The sequence below is a fragment of the Sinohyriopsis cumingii genome, chromosome 19 (assembly GCF_028554795.1).
Source record: "Sinohyriopsis cumingii isolate HCF-2022 chromosome 19, ASM2855479v2, whole genome shotgun sequence".
Lineage (NCBI taxonomy): Eukaryota > Metazoa > Mollusca > Bivalvia > Unionida > Unionidae > Sinohyriopsis > Sinohyriopsis cumingii.
In genome coordinates this window covers 39,793,409-39,812,190 of record NC_142979.1, presented here as the reverse complement: position 1 = coordinate 39,812,190, position 18,782 = coordinate 39,793,409, and the positions used below count along the sequence as shown (strand labels likewise).

General features: G+C 33.8%; 1 protein-coding gene across 1 annotated transcript in view; it reads right to left on the bottom strand.

Annotated features, from left to right (window-relative positions):
* Nucleotides 1-7,181, bottom strand: part of LOC149775537 (metalloprotease mig-17-like) — a 32,453-nt gene extending 25,272 nt beyond the window's left edge. The window contains exons 1-3 of the mRNA XM_089943494.1: nucleotides 7,127-7,181; nucleotides 5,855-6,099; nucleotides 5,073-5,162 (exon numbers count right to left, since the gene is read on the bottom strand). Of these exons, the coding sequence (XP_089799620.1) occupies nucleotides 5,073-5,162; nucleotides 5,855-6,099; nucleotides 7,127-7,181 (390 nt within the window). The remainder of the gene's footprint in view (nucleotides 1-5,072; nucleotides 5,163-5,854; nucleotides 6,100-7,126) is intronic.
* Between the last annotated feature and the right edge of the window lie 11,601 nt (nucleotides 7,182-18,782).

Below are 18,782 nucleotides of genomic sequence, written 5' to 3'. Positions count from 1 at the left end.
ACACACTGTTAGATTAGTTTGTATGTGGAATGTATGTATGCACGCACTGTTAGTTTAGTTTGTATGTGTAATGTAATTTGTACACACTGTTAGATTAGTTTGTATGTGTAATGTAAATATGTACACACTGTTAGATTAGTTTGTATGTGTAATGTAAATATGTACCTACTGTTAGATTAGTTTGTATGTATAATATACATATGTACACAATGTTAGATTAATTTGTATGTGTAATGTAAATATGTACACACTGTTAGATTAGTTTCTTAAATGTCAAAAAGGTCTATACAATAAGTATACCAAATGAGCAGCACGTACACTTGTCAGCAGACCATGTAATACTAAAACTTGAATTGAATGGAAACTGACAAAACAACTGGATTAATGCCTTTTATTATCAAAGATTCCATAGAAATTCACAACAATATGTAATGGTCAGATTTGACCTTTATGCACCACACTGAAGCTGGAACTCGCTTGTAAGATAAATCGAAGAGTCAACTATTAAGGTAAAGCTTTAAATGTTCTAAGTGTCTTCTCTCAAGGCGCATGCCTTCAAACGTAAAGTGACAAAAGTGGCTCAGTTGTTTATACAATAAATATTTCCATTACACATTAAATAAGAAATATGTATTCTCTTTCAGCTATTATTAAAGAAATGATATATTATCCCTAAGTTAATTATTCAGACGGCATAATATAACATTTTTTTTCTTTTAATTAACACAGCTACCATGCATGAATAATAATAATAATAATAATAATAATAATAGTCATAATAGGCTGGTATACGGTGATGTTACAATATTAATCACCTTTAAGGGGTCTGAAGCCTTAGACGTTGAGGTGGACATTTTGAGAAACCTTTATGACAACAGTTAAATATATTCAGTTTGTCTTTTATACATCTAAAGAATTAGTACTACCGAAATGCTTAGTGAAACATTGTTAGGAAAATAAAATAAAATGAAAACTAATATGGTATTTTCTTCGATTTCAAAGCAAGTACCTTTAATTATTTCCAACATGAAATGATTTGCGACGTATAAATAAGGAAATTTTAATCAGTATTTTAAAAATATGGATATATTCATGGATGACAAGTTTAAATAAGTACAGATTTTAATGCATTAGTAATCTGGTTGTGTATGTGTATTTTAATTATATTAAACCATCTCAAAAGACAACAAAAGAAACCATACAAAATCATCATTGAAAACATTCGGCAATTTGATCCAGTTATAGTACAGCTAGGGCAAATGAACAGTGTGTGTGTGTGTGTGTGTGTGTGTGTGTGTGAGAGAGAGAGAGAGAGAGAGAGAGAGAGAGAGAGAGAGAGGAATGTTTAATATAGCTTTAACAATTTTTCAGTCATATCACTACGATATCTGCTGTATAGCAGTTTATAGTTAGTCCAGTTTTGGGGCATCATGCCGCAGACATGGGGCGTCATCTCCCACCAAGTCACATTATCTTGATACCAGAACGACCAGTCTTAACCCTAACATATTAATGTTCAGCTCTTAACGAGGCATCTGTTAGTACCATTTTGTATAAGTCTTTTGTATGATTCGGCCGGGGTTCGAACCTGCAACCGCCCGCATCTGAAGCGGACGCTCTAACCATTAGGCCACCGGTAAATGAACAGACCTTTCAAGAAAATCAACGGGGAGTGAGATCGAGTTGAGTAAATACTTTATTCTTATGGATCATGACCTATAAACGTTGTGAACTCAAGTCAAATATATGATGTCATCCAATTATTTCTTTCGCATTTTACCAACCAAATATGGAAAGGACATTGAAAACAATTACTATTTAACAGAATAAAATATACATTATTACACATCAAAATACAAATCGCTGAGAGGAAATTCTTTAATTGATTAAGTGAATGTGTTGCGAACAAAATAGTTTGCATCACGGTAAAGTGTATACATGATATTTATTTCGTTTAACGTCGTCAAATCTGTGTTACGTGATCTTGTAATTAATCTATCAAAATACGGTTTGGATATATACAATAACTTGCTTCATAATGTCCTGTGAAAATATGTCCAACAATTTAAAATTGAGTAGTTATCTTGGTAAATAGGTATATAAAAAGAACTGAGCCTAAGACACAGAAATGGCTTAAATCAACCACATACTCGTTGAAATAATTGGTACAGATAAACTAGAAACATCTGAATATTGATTGTATCAGCTTCAAGTGGCGTAACGCAATTTCATTGCGATTTTATTGAGGTTGTGCTAAAAGCATACACATTTTTCAATAGAGGTGATTACATATATGGAAGGTACAACCACTCTGGAAGAAAATATATGTCGTATATAGAATGTAAAATTATTTTACAAAATATTAAATCAAATGCGGTTAGATATATTTTAGATAACCTTATGGGTATAATAGATCACATTACGAGTCGTTAAACATATCAGAAGTTGAAGCAAGTATGCATTGCAACAAGTAAAAATTATGGATTTATTTCTTTTGCTATCTTACAACAAATGCATAAAGCACGCCGAAAAAAAAATTAACACAAAAACAACAACAACAAAATCAATAACAAAACAATATACAAGAGTCACAGTGTAAAACACTATTAGTCGACTTTTGCTAAAGCCTTTCTTCTCACTTCATGAAAGAGATTTGCATGAACAGAGATGTCATTTTTGGAGACATTGGAGTGCATAAAATATCAGATTTAAAGTGAGCAAATACTGATACAATATAACGAAGTCCTACTGGCATGATAGAAAAGAAAACAACACACTCATAGAATAGCACCAAACACATATTATATGTGGCTCATGGGAATCTGGCCTACATTTTTCCATTTTGTATAGAAGTTCAATACACCAATATACACTTGAATATTTGTCATAATCAAATTGGCGTTCAACGCATTAAAATGAAAAGATCGGAGATGAGAGGACGTTCGAGGCAGAATTTCCCTTATTATACTGCTCATTATCTTCATGTAACTTCACGCTGTCAGAATCGTGTAGCGTTTTTCCACACTGCACTGCTTCAGGCTGCATGACGTGTGTAAAATATTATATCGTCTCTTAGGAATTGGCTTGATTGTAAACAATGCACGCTCATGTAGCAGACGCCTGGGCTTTTGAGTTATTATATTTGTTTGATCCATTTGAAACAAAAAGATAAAGCTGACGATGTGGACAGCTTTACTGATAAAAAAATATTTAAAAAAAAAACACAACAACAATCGAACAAGGAAACGATTGAACGTAATATCCGCTAATTCCACAAGAAATGTGAGACACACATTATTCAAAGTACCATTCCGATCATTGAAACATTTATTTAGGAGACATGTTCATAACTATTCTCAAATCGAATTGTTCAGACTGTGACCTCAAGAGTCTATTAACGATAGCGTGATAAGGTACATTATAGCTATGGTCTAACCGGTCTCCCTTAGAGACATCCCATTTTACAAGTTAGTCAAAACGCAAAATTCGAACAAACATGCAACTGAAAACCAATTGCCTAAGAGCCAATAAGCCAAGACGACGAAAAAGTCTTATTTCCAATGGCACAAGTGCCGTGACACCGCACCTACTTTGAAAATTTTGTTGTTGTAGTTTTTGGACCATTTTTGGATTTCTAATAGCGATAGAAGTCGTACACGTCACCTAAATAGCTGGAGTCACCTCCGACAAAGAACATGCAAGTGACAAAGCAAAATTATATGTTGTCTTTAGCTGCTAATAGCAATGACAATACAAATATGTACCCTTTTTGTATATTGAATTTCCTCACAATGGACAGTCTTAGTTTTTCTGCTAATCAGAATTACATGGATCCCAAAATTTGATTCACAGGGCAAAAGTCTAGTGTAATTTCGACTTCATCTGCAACATAAATCACATTCCACTTTCTGTACTCAACAATGTTGTTTGAATGAAGGTCAGCAATATATCTCGCTTAAAAATAACCCCAAATCGATTTGTACCACCGATATTTAGGTTTTAACCTAAAGTTCTGGTTTAATTATGTCAACTTGCCAAACATGGTTCACATCTGGACCGCTCTGGTGGCCTAATGGTTAGAATGCCCGCCTCAGATGCAGGTGGTTGCGGGTTAGAACCCAGGCCGAGTCATACCTATGACTTATAAAAACCGGTAGTAGCAGCTGCTTCGCTTGACGCTCAGCATTAAGAGGTTAGTGTTAGGACTGGTCGACTGACTGGTCAGGATAATGTGACTGGGTGGGACATCATGCCACATGTCTGCTAGACATCAATATAAACTGCCACACTGCAGACATCGTTACGATATGACTGAACACTAAAGCTACTTTAAAAATCAAATTTCCACAAACACACATATTCATATCAGCACCGAGTTTCGTCAATATATTGTCTTATATATGTTTGGTGGAATTATCTTTCCAGTAGTTATCAAATTATAACTTCACAGATGTAGGGAAACCAAGGGTTCTTGATGTTTGTTGTTTTATTGTTGTTGACCTTTGAGCACTATATTTACCTGCAGCCATGTTGTTGTAGTTGTTCTTTTCGTTTTTAAAACCAGCTGCTGCTGTTTTTAGGACCATAGAAAGTAGGCAATCTGGGAAATAACTCTTACAACAGCATCGAGGTTTAAATTATGCACTCTTATTACCTGACGAGGGAACCTGCATAAAGGACGTAGCTCTGTGTGTGTGTGTGTGTGTGTGTGTGTGTGTGTGTGTGTGTGTGTGTGTGTGTGTGAATGACTTCCAAAAATAGTTCTCCGACACCTGCATAAGTATAACAATACAAAACATACAGTGGTGCTATGTTTGTTCAATAAGTCCTTAGTTGTATTGCTTGACTTATTCTGTTCATATCAGAACCACCTGAAAACAGTTGGCAGATCTACTAAGCACATGTGTTTGTTACGGATTATACGACACATTTGTGGGGTCTTACACTTACACCAGCAGCCACCCGATAGACCGCTAGATCACATGCTGTAAAAGTTTTGATTACTAAATGTGGTAGCAGGCAATGCAAGAAGTGTGCAGATTTCATACTTGTTAATTCCAGAAAGTACTTACGACGAGTCTGTCACACTGTCCACTTGATCTTCTGACACATCTGACAGTCATGAATGCTCCATTCTCCCTGTCTTGGTAGTACGCAAAATCCTATTTAAACAAATAAGTGTAAATTTATATTAGAATATAGGAAGAATTCGGGTAGATATTTTCTTTCTAAGTTTAGATAAATCGGCAAGTTAATATATATATATATATATATATATATATATATATATATATATATATATATATATATATATATATATATATATATAAACTTTCTTGTGAACATTATCTTCAAATGATTCATTTAAATACATGTTCCTTTTGCGTCAAAAATCATTAAGGTTATTCAGACCCACACCTTGATTATTTTAAGCAAATTAGACACATATGAACATTTGATTTAATATCTTTAATTTTTTCGTTGTTTCTTTTTATTTGTTTGAAATGTTTTATAGTGTCTGCAAATAAAAACGTTATGGAAATACAAAGGAAGTAAATCATAATATCAATTAATATTTCATTTTATAATTGTATTTTCAACAGCACCCCCCCCCCCCAATCTATAGCACTATGGAATGTGCCTAGTTTTAATTTTACAAATGTTTTAGAAATCTAAACCTGCTGTGTTAAAGAAATTTTGTAAAGTTTTAAAACATCCACCTTCTTGTAAACTCAATCATTGCAATATTTTTTATTACTTTTTACGAGTGACGTAATCACTAAGCGTATATTTCTATTGAAAGATGTACCTTTAAGAACTCAGTGATAAATATAGTAATCCGTTGAAAGCTTACCTCTTTTTCCAAATTTTGTACTTTCTCCAGATATGATGGACCGTCTTTCAATCTTTTGACAAGATATATGTCTGCGTTTGGATCAATCCCACTATTCCTCTTCAAGTTTAAGGTCAGATCATGTGAACGGCCTCTAAGGTGAAAGGTTACATCATCAGGAAGGTCAAAGTCACTTAGTGTTCGTCTGTCTGCTGCGACACTTGTAGTCACATCTGTCAGCCAGACTACTTCCGAATCGGTTGATGCTGGTAAAAAGAGGGACGAAATAAAGGTTTATAAAACAAAGTGAAGAGACGAACGAAATATAAATTTTAAAATAATTGTATTTTCACAACTAAATGCACATATTGTTCAACTTTCTAATTCAACCGTGTTTTCCTAAGCATTTGAATTGTAACAATTTTTGTAATTTATTTTTTTTAATCCAGGTTTTCAAAGTAGTTTGCATGAATAGAATAACTTGTATCATTTTTGGAAAACGAATAAACTTCGTTGGCCCAGGAAACCCACGGTAACAGTTTCGAGGTAAATGAGTACAAATATTTTGGGATCCTTAACAGATGTACCCAGTTGCGGGTCGGAATGAATTATTAACTGCACGTTATATAAATAATTGTGTGACGTGTTTATTTGCTTTGCTGTTTTTGTTTTTGTTTGACTAAAGAAATGTAAATCTTGTATATGTTTGAATACATAACAATGCATTGAGTCGATGTACATGTTTGTCTGAATGTATCGCTAACCTCAAACTTTAGAAGCACCGATCACTTCCATTCATCCGTTAGTTGGTTAGTTGACTACTTACACCTACAGATAAAGATATCCGTACGTAGATAACTTCTTATCTAAGAAACCGGAGTTTGGTGGTGGTGTTTCGACAATACTCTATGCAGGGGCGGATTAAGGCTCACTGGTGCCCTAAGCACTGACAAATCTTGGTGCCCCCTTCCTTTCCACGTACACCTGGGAAGATAACCCTAGGGTACACCATCATCAAGAAACAGAACATTATGATCAATTTGCACTAGTTTTATCAATTTTATTTACAAATATTCATTCGTTTTTTTTTCTTTTCACCCTTTTCTCAACTTTGTGATGCCACCTTTGGCCCTGGTGCCCTAAGCACGTGCTTACTCTGCTTAATGGTTAATACGCCCCTGACTCTATGTATGTATGTATGTATGTACGTACGTACGTACGTACGTATGTATGTATGTATGTATGTATGTATGTATACTATCGTCAATTACATGAAGGGACGCAAAGACATACCTGGCCGAACACATAGCAATACACAGACAGCCAGAAGATACACACCCTTCTTCATTGTTAACTCAAGGACTGACTAGTCTCTATAAAACACCGATATGCTTAGCAACTATAGTCTACCTTATATATACAATCAGGTGGCACTTGTGCCAGTGAAGGCCAGTCTGATCCGGTAAGAAATCCCATTTTGTTACTGAACCATTTAGTCTAGCCGCAAAAACAATGTTGAATAACCACATGACACCATAGTATTGAATAACCTTATGAAGCAATTCCATTTAGTAACTGTAAGATATAATAATATTGATTATTGGTATAATACAACAATTGTGTCACAATTCCGAAATAGCGAAATGCTATACGTATACATCCCCGATCCCACCTTTTGGATACAACTGAACTCCCTTATCTCTGCATCGATCTACGTATTTATCTGTCCATTTCGTTGCATTTATCCACCTGTCTGAAAAGAAGTATTTTATTTCAATGAAGTCATTACATTATCTTCATACTAAAATAACTGGTGGGTCAAGAAAACATTATAAAGCATGAATGGCGCGGATATTCGCAATGTCTCTCACAATTCTACGGGCCAAATGTACACCGGCAGCTTCCATTGTAAAGCACTGTCACTGACAATTAAAGCATCTTTTATTCGCATGTTCTCCTTCAAAACTACTGACGGTAGACTCAAAGGAATAGCCGAGGTAGTCCGACTGTATGTTATATTATTTGTTAGTTGTGGAGAAATTTCAGGCGGACCAAATGTATGAATTTTCTGCAAATTATTACTCAGACATATCCTAGGCTTGATTTTATTTCTCTGAGATAACTTCAGTCGTCCTAAACTGTCGTGGGAACACCGGCAATCTCTATCGGAAGTGTCTCTTCTAGATCATATCTTAACCAATGCGATGTTAATCATGCCTTCATAAATGTTACACGGCATAGCTACCAAAACGTTATCTGAGATTAATTTAATTAAACCGGATCCACTGGATTATATTGTCGCACAATGATATGTTATTATGGTTTTAAAATCCTGCACTTGTCCCTAAAGCACATTACATATTGATCGAATTCCCAGGTGTGAAAAATGGATTGAGATATGAGATGGTCATTTTCATTAGAAAGTTTAAGTGCCTAATTTGAAATCATTTACTATATTCGTGTCCTCTAGTCATCGTGTTTGCTTAAAACATGCTAATGCGCTGCTTATCAAGGGATGCAAATAGCTATTTGTTATTTTCTCTTAAATTTGACGACTTGTAAAGGCTATAATGTATGATGTTGAACAAACAAAGCAAGTAGTGCATCTTCTGTACAGAGTAATGGGCACTCTGCACGTTCCAATCGATTTACAATTACCAATGCTAGATCACACATGTTTGCCTTTTCGATGTATGCATGTGGATCTGTGGGATTTTGGAAATGCTCAGACTGTTGAAAATGCTTACTTTAACAGTCAAGGGTTTACAAGAAAACTTAAAAGAGCACATTACTTATTTTCGGCATTCAGAGGTTAGAATTTTTTTTACTTCTATCTTAATTGTCACATGATTGGAATTTGGAACACGATGATCAATGGAAAATACTCCACAATTTCCTCCCATAAGCTGTGCAGTATGATACTGAGTGATATACATTCAGGTTTAATTGATAATTGGATTGAATATGTTTCAAATATTTTCATTTAAATTGGATAAAATATAAAATTTATCAACAATCAGTATGTAACTCTCAGACTATAAAATCAAACGTTGCAGGTTCTTTACATATCTTATTTCTTCAAGACTGAGCGCAGGACTACCGCTACATCGAAGCGTATGTCTTATCAATTACTCGAATGAGAAGGGATCTTTGAAAGGAATTCATATCATAAAATTGTAAACATTTAATCGCCTTTACAAATATTTTGACCTAACAACCACAATCTCCACATCTAACACTTTCCGAACAAATGAAGGAAAACGATAGTGAACGCAGCGAGTGCCGTACGGATGCCATAACTAATGAATTACACTATCTGGTTGTTAGTCATTTGTTTCTGAAGAGAAAAATGTAAATTCATTCCATCTAATTGTGACACTAATCCCTAAGTTAGGAAGATTCATAAACATGCTCAACATTAACACGTCTTGTTAAATTTGTTGACATCAATATGAAATCGATTATATAATTTTCAGCAACATATAAATTTCATACGAATGGAATTTGCACAAGCATACACGTATGAACAAGTATGCATGTAAAGATATTCATGTTATGTGTTTGTGTATGTAGCTATAACCGTATGTACGTGTAGATGTGTATGTATGTACATACATGATATAAAAACACTTACACGTGACTATTTAATTTGGATTGAAACTGAGGGATAGAATACGATGGCATGTGCATAATACGCGGCTGTTATGAGTAACTTTCCATCTTTATGTGACAGATATGTACGTACTTACGCACGCACGCACGTACCTACGTACGTACGTATGTATGCCCATTTATCTCAATATAAGTTTGAACTTGCGTAACGAATCTGAGTTCCAGACGGCCTAATATATGATTGGATTTCTTACATAAGCAACACTTAAAATACTGTAAATGGTTTCACGCTTTTCTTCCGAAGAATGCTGTTTTCAAATCAAAGTAAACACCCTCGAGCGATCTTGAAAAGCTACACTTAACAGTTGAATAAGAATATTTCTTGGGTCTGCTTACATTGCCCAAGGATGCAACACAATGACAATCCGGTCCTGTCATAAACGTGATGAAACCATCGTGCAAAATCCGAGAGCTTAAATATCGATGTTTTGCATACTTTAGACCCAGAATTTTAAGTTACGTTTATTAAGTTAGAAGTTCTTGGGCTAATTTTGATGTCTATTGATTAACTTCGCAACAGAGAATAAGCCTTCAATTTATAACTTCAGAAAACAAACATAATCCGTTAGAGGCTATGACAACTATACCAGAATAACGCTAAATGCATCGTTAATTCCTCTAATATGATGTCAGACTGGTCATGTGTTGCTATCAGTGGTCGTCCATTCGTATTAATACAAAAATATATTAAGCAACAAAGAAATGAATTCCGTGTTCATAGGTTTGAAACCATATAAGTATTATGTTTGTGTATATATGTGGAAAGTATACATAACTTGGTTACATTTTATAAAGGCAAGAAGAAGAACAACAACACTTTAGGGAGTATCAACTATGAATAATAATAATAATAATAATAATAATAATGAAGACTTTGTATAGCACCTAATCTTTAGAAGCTATAAGCGCTTTACAACATTGGAAAACACATAAACTAAATAACAAATATTAAAAAAAACACCATGAAATTAGAAAACATAAAAAGCATGCTGAAAATGTTTCAGGTAGGAAACATTATCTCTTTAAGTTTGTTTTTCCAGTTGAAATAAGTGTGTTTTAAGAGCACTCTTGAATGTGATTACTGTGTCTTTGTGTCTAAGTTCAGTGGGCAATTCATTCCACGTTGCTGGGACCTGGTATGCAAAAGAACGTTATCCATATGACCTGATTGCGTAAGTGTGTACTTAAGGAATTTAAGATGTGTGCTCATATATTTAACTAAGACATAGGAAAAGTCTTGGATACATGTAGGAATTAACAAAATTGTTTTTATGTGATACGATATTGGTAGCTATATAATGTCGTGTTTGAACTGCAAAACGCAGTATAGCGTAAATTTATTTGATCCACGTTTGTGAAAGTTTGATCCACATTGTTCAAAATTCTGATAGCAAACTATCGATACAAACTAATGTGTAAATCCGTACGTAATAAAACTGATAATTAATTGTTATAATTAGCATGCATAACAAATCATAGTTAAATCCCAATTAAAACCTGAGTTGGAAGGTCATGCACATTACAATCAATGCGAGAACTAGTTCTGCTACCCAAATAATTTCACTAAAAGTACAATATGAAAAAGATAACAAAACGTTTTAGTTACTTTTGTTGTTTGCTGTTATTGCTCCGTTAACAAAATCTGTTGAATTGAAAGTAACGAATACTGATGATCAAAAAAAGCTATTATTATTATTAGTATTATTATTAGTGGCATATTATTATTATTTTATAATTTTATGACATTATTAAGGTATCATCATCATCATCATCATCATCATCATCATCTTCTTCTTTTTCTTATTATTATTATTATTATTATTATTATATAGGGCTTTGAGAACTTTGTTTTCTTTTTATTATTTTCTCAATTTCTTTTTATTGAGGAAATAAGAGTAAATACAAGGTAGAACACCACTTAAAAAATAACGTCCAAATGAATGATTAAGTATTCGTTCACCTCGGTATTTATTTTCTTTATTTTACACTAACACTATGAAACTAGGGCACGCAGCATACACAGCGCCTTATAAACGTGTCCTTTGCCAAGGTGTATTATTAACACAATACCAGAACCATTTTCCTTCTTGTCGGTAGCTTGGACAGCTCCTTTTCACTTGGTGTATGTGGCCTCAATCTCAGCGTTTGCCTTCCATATATGTAGCTTATGATGCTTTGCACTGGCAAGAAAAATTTTAATAAAGAATTTCCTAAATAATAACGTGTGTACACCAATCCGCTAAAAAACAAATATGAGAATTACAATTGTTTAAATACAAACCTTTTGGTAACTGCACATTAAGAATGTACAAACGTATATCCTTTAAAAAATACAGAACACAAAGTGAGGCGAGAGTTTAACAGAGTTCAGGATGTGACATGTCCTAAGGATGTTTAGTATTCGTACATGTACGGATATTAGATGTCATCAGGGTGCTTAATATTGGCAGTGTTTTGAAACTCATACACAATCTTGGACAATATGACAGTTACTCTTAGAGGACCCCCGCCCCATCCACAAAACAGAACGTTAATAAATGATGTACATGGATGGATTGTGGTGATGACATTCATAACGTCAGACAGGCTTATGCAATCCAATGCAAGTTTAAATAATGCATGACAATATAGAATACTGGACAAAGAAAACTCAAAATCGAAAAAGACAACGTGGAATAAGCAATACATAATCGTTTGTGTTCATACTATTTGTTGCAGGATCTGCCACAGTTTACGTTTATAAATACGTTATGAGTTAGTCATCACTGTTTTGCTGTGTAACTCATTAAGTATGCAAGCAGCAGACCCAATAGTGCTAATGTAAGCAAACTTGCATATACAGGTAGGGAAGACATAACTCGCCCAGGTAATTTCATTGTCTGCTTGTTATATTGCTAATAATTTCACGCAATGCTGCCTTATTTCGAAAGTTACCAATACTGTATTTTAATTTTGTTTCAAGTAATGAATTGCCCTTGTTACCTTCTCAAGGACAGTAGTTTCTCTTTATACCTCATTCACCCAGTGTTAAACATTCCAAAATATTTTGTAGACAGAGCACTCGGTTTTGTACCACGCTTTTCCCTAAATAGTTCTTCTTTGGGGCTTTTCACTAAATTTATACTTTTCTATAACTTTTAAAATTGACCTTTCAATTCATTTTCTTTCTTGTTCTGAATCACAAAACGTTCCCCATATATGTTACGAGGACAATAACGTTTGCCCCTTTACCTCGCGCACTTTCCAGAAGTTCTTGAAATACAAAGACACATATTTTATTTCAATTTGTTTTTATGTTTGTGTAACTCTTGAATATGCTTCGTATACACTTGAACGTTAAAATATACGAATTATTTACACAATTTAATGTGGCATTATCTTCAAAGATGCCATAGTCATTTAATGGCTCGTACTCTTGTGTAGTACAGAATACGCTGACTTCAGATGATTGTTTTTATCCAATTCGTATTCCTCTGTTTTGCTTAATGTAAATCAAAGTTCCTCCATTTCCTTTAGAACTTTATTTGTTCCCATCGGACGACAGGAACTATTGACAAATATGTAGGATTTATATTTTCCTTTGAAAGAGGTCGTGTCAGTTTGTTACGTTATTTTCGTATCGTTATCTATATATACAACCAATGCTGTAATTGGTCTGACGTGAGACTGTTTTAATCGTTTTGCTTGATTATATTAGTGCTGCTTCGTTTTCTAGTAGTGTTAACTGAAATGGTTGCCAAAAAATGCCATTAGAAACTGTACATTCATATTAGACCTTTCTTGATAGGTTCAGTGTGATAACAGCTATGCTCAAATGTAAGCCATTTCTGCGGAAATTTATCAGAACTAGAAGCACAAAAGTGTCACACGACACCCCATTCCATTCGGTCTTTTGATTGACGAATCAAAGAATTCGCTGCAATATTTTAAGAGAATAACAACGGAAGCGAATATTATTCGATCAAACACTGTTTCACATTATCAGGGAAAATAAAGTAAAATCAACATCTTATATTATTGCAACGATTGTAGGCATATCTGTCCCTCATCATTTTAGACCCAACCAGATTTGTCATAATTATTTCAGTAGCGGAACATATGAAAACAGAGCAACACTAAATAGCAATATAATCATTTTATTCACTAATTAACTTGCTTAGATATTTCAAAGAACCAAAACCTAACCGCTCTACTAAATTGTGTTAAGGGTTTGATTATATTTGTTAGCTGAATTTGTAATAATTCTAGCCCCACAGACCCCTTTGTTGGTATAAAGCAATTTGATATACCAATACTATATGCATATCAAATTGTGATCAACCCAAAGCTCATAAATGCGCATATATAAATATTGTTTCAACATTAGGTCATGGTTCAACAGTAGGCCATAGCTTGTATATTCTTCAGATCTGTGATGACTTACCACTAATTAATCATTCACATGAAATAAAATAACGATAGAAATACAAATAATGTCTAAATCAAGTAAATATGGGGTACATTTTTATCAAAGCCATCTCTGCTTCCCTTTGATCCCTCTCTCTCTCTCTCTCTCTCTCTCTCTCTCTCTCTCTCTCATACAGGAGAGAATAAGTGAAAGTCTGTAGAGTGAGAGAGAAAAAGACATCTGAACTTGCACCAGGTAACCTACAAGAACCTGGAAGTTCGTGACCGTTAGGAGCACGCATTCGTGACGGTTAGGAGTACACGTTTATAACAGTTAGGAGTACATGTTCGTGAATGTTAGGAGTACAAGTTCTATGGGACTATGCAGTGTTCACAATACCAATGACACAAAGCTATAATAGCCTGGCAAGATTATACGGTACATTTGGCGGGGGGGGGGGTAGGAGGAAGACACATATTGTAATCTAGTTAATATTTTGTTTCTTTTTCTTTCTTCCTCCCATTTTATCAAACTCATTAATAAGGGTCTAAAAACAGAGTATTTAATATTAAAATGTCAGAAGGCTGTTCCACCTCCACTCCATCCGTTCTCTCACTGAAGTAGTTGGTATGGCCGAAAACTAATCGACCAATAAGGAAACATAGGGATGGGACAAACATTAATGCCTTCATGGTAGGTCTCCCCAACCGCATCACCACATCTCTCTCTCTCTCTCTCTCTCTCTCTCTCTCGTATGGTCTGTCATCACGTCTCCCTATCTCTATCCAAAGTAGAACGTCACCAGCAAAAATCCATGAAAGAACCGATTGTGACAGATTTTCGCCTATCAGGCAATTATGTCTCTGATAGCAACATGTAGTCATACAAATCAACGGAAAGAGGAAAATATAATTGGAGGATAGAAACAATTGTTCGTTCAGTAGCAATATTAATTAAATAATAATAATGACGTAGATCAACTGTAGTACATTGAACTGGTTTAATTACCACTTGCTGGTTCCTCATTACGATTTGTTTATATTTTCCATTCGTATCAAAATGTTAGGTGATGTGTGAATGGCTACTACGTTCAATGTCCTATTCAACCGGAATGTGTCTTTCATATGCTTTTAAAATCTACCGATTTGAACATTGTCGGTACTTAACTTCTGAATCTTCGAAGTTAGGGTTCAGATTACAACTAATATTTATTGTTATCTATTCGAACATTCAATAATCTTTCTAGAGTTTCACCTGCCAAATATTTGTATCTCATATAATTACAGTATCACATTCATAAGAAATTTGCACCGTCTGAGCACCATCTGCATATCTTTAAGAGCCTTCCTTTACACCAACGCTTTTTCATTGTACAAAGTGCGAGATTTCACAAATAGTGTTATGGAATAAAATGATTAAAAACATTTTAAACAAGACTTTTGATATTTATGTAAATATACCCAAACTTAGATTTAAAGTGCTAAAAATTATAAGGTTATTATCATTATAAATGTGACATACATATTTTTTAAAAATGAAAGAAGAAAAAAAACTAGGATAATATTATTTGTACTTTTCCGGTCATAACTGGAAGTCCACGGAGCTTCAAGTGTTCAGTCTTTTATTTTCTTTATTTAAAGAAGGAATATATTTTCGAGTCTAAAATTGATCATTTTGTTCTCGAAAGAAAATCAATTACACCAAAATATATTCCTTCGTGTAAAGTAGTTTGGTGCAATTGAATATTTCTCGGAAACTGAATGATCATTTTTTTATGCTTTTAACTGTGTTGGGACGATTTCATTAATGGGCAAGTGATTATGTATTCCACATAATATTTTTCCTGTACAAACACAATTAATGTAAACAATGTTTTTATAATGTGTTCATATAAGCACCATGATTATTTCTCCTATCTTAACGAGCCAAAAAACAGTGTTATAAGTTAAACGCTAAAAGCAGGTCTCCATGCCGTGGAAGGGCATACAATAAAGTAAACTTCTTCATTGTGAGAGTCGCAGTTCAAATGATAGCTCGAGAATCAGGATGATGAAGGCTTGTATAGAAATTGGTGTTATAAATGAATAATTCATACATATAAGGTACCCAATACAAGGTGATTATTATTGCGTATGTTGTTACGACTTTACGGTCATAAACTAAGCAATAGAAAGAAGAAAACCCAAGTAGGTTTGTGAAACTTAAAAAGCAATTTAATTATAAATGTCATAAAACAAAATTATTGTAGTAACAAGAATCGTGACGTTACTAAGATAGCGTCGTCCAGAACTCCTTCGAATAATCCACAACATTTGCAGGGTAATATTAAAGTACAAAAATAAGCACTTTCTATTTCTTCTTGAATATTTAAGTACATTATAAACCACGTCTGCAGACTTCAACAGGGACACAATAAATAATAATGAGCCCAAAATAAGGAATAAAACTGATTACTCAGATCTCTCCGTTCATAGACTGTTTATTACGGCTAGTTTCAAAATATACCCCACGTGACGAATCTTACTACTCATTTATTGCAAAATTTCCTATTAAGGCGACTTAGCCAAACCAACAGAAAATTACTTATTTTTTCTAGAAACGTCGAAACCTCATTAGCCAATGAGAAATGAATCCAAAGTACTATGAATAAGGTTATTACTACTAGTTTATATATCCTATGTAATATTACGCTCATGGCAGACTCTGGTCGTGTAGTCAAAATCTAAATTAAGACATTCTATACACTTTGCAGCCATGAAAAATAAATCACAAAAATAAGATAAAATCATGTACCAGGAGTTATAAAAATAGATACATATTAATAAATCATTATGGTAGAACAATAATATTAAAAAATAGATACATATTAATAAATCATTATGGTAGAACAATAATATTGATCATCGTAATAAAATTAATTTACTCTCTAAAGTTAATGTACAATTCATGCGTACCTAAACATTTCTCCCCTTAGGATGTTAGTGTGGTTTATATTTTAGGAGGCCAGCGTCCCCTCATGATCTGAGGTAGGTTTAAAAAGCAGGGGATGAATACAGATTGGAACATCTAAATGAAGATAGAGATCACTAAGTCTCATCCGAGATCATCATCTTAAAGATCACAACCGTCACGTGACCCATGACTACACAATGGGTCGTGGAAGATACCTTCAGAATAGAAGACAAGATAGTATTAATCAAAGGTCTAGAGGATTGTTGCTGACATGGCTTCAAAGTAAAATTGTTTTATGTGTATTTTTAGAGCTGTTCTCGTAAATGATCAGAATAGGTTATGCGATACAAATTGTACTCCAATCTGTCACCCATGGTTTACTATGGATACAGCACATATATGCGGGTTCAGTCATGTAATCATCCATACAACTTCATCTTGAGATATTATCGATATCAGACGCACATGTAAATGGTATCAGCAGCTATCCTGAAAATACCGAAATCAGTATTTATCCGACGAAGGGACGTACTTACATCGAATTTAAATAAAACTTTTCTTTCGAATTGTCATGGTACCAAATGAATGTGATGCCAGTGTGAAACCCAATAAACATGGCTGCCCAGGCAGAAACTATGGGATTTTATTTATACTCCTCCTGAACGGATGAAGATATTAGCTTGAGACCTTTATTTAGATGCTTCTGCAATATGTAGCTAGTCTCCCCCCCCCACAAAAAAAGAGTACATAATTAGAAGTATACGTGATGTAAAACACAAGATCACAAGAAGCATGCAAATGTTTGATTGATGTATATTATATTATATTATATTAAATTATATTATATTATATTATATTATATTATATTATATTATATTATATTATATTATATTATATTATATTATATTATATCATATTATATTATATTACCATGTTGCTATAGTTTTCATGGATCTAATCCACATACAGCTGGCGCTTTATTAGGCAAGGTATTATATTCCCCAACAGGTCATGCAAAATATAGATTATGATTGGATATCCCAACCGTTTCAAGTATGTCAGTGTACAGACTTCTAACGAACCTTTTTTTTAAAATTGTAAAATTAACACAGTATTCTGTAAACCAAAGTAACGCGATAGAAATTAAAATTAACTCGCTAGAATCTAACCCAACAAAAGCAACTCTCAAAGCATTCGATATTAGTTTCAACACATTAAAATATATTTGAACGCGTTAATATAGATTTTTAGCCTGTTAGTGTCTAACAAGTTAGGGCATCACTATATTGATGTAATCGTCATATTGTTGTGCCCTTAGGGAAGGAATTTTCATTCAGCACTCACTCAGCAGCTTCCTTTCCTGATATAAATGAAATACGTCAGATATATATTACACGTGCAAGACACGCGACTAATTCCAGCCTCACGCATAAGACTATAAGTCCTTAAACTAAGAAAGGGAAAATAGCAAAAACCAATAGTTTTGTAAAAGTCAACAAATAATGTATATCCTTAATATACAATGTGAACGTTTAAAAGAAAAGAGAACAGTATTGTGAATTAAATCTCAAATAGGCATAAACGTTCTATGACAAGTCCAAATGTATGAAGTTTTAATTCAATTCTAGTCGTGTGATAAATATGTTTCAATATTCAATGTGTTGATGCGCCTAGAGACTCGAATGTGTGAATATAACAGTGGCATGGAGTGTGATTATGTCCAAACAGTATTTTGATCTATCACAATAATATAATTCCAAATGTCACTATAATTCGAAATCAATGTTCCAGTCCAAGAATAATAATCGGCGCTTTGTAATTCCAGATAATTTTTCAAGTATTTCAATATTCACGTTAATTTACGGGTAAAAGGAATATGGGCATATTTTGTACGGCTTGTAAGGTTGTCTTTTACATCACCATACATTGTTAATAATC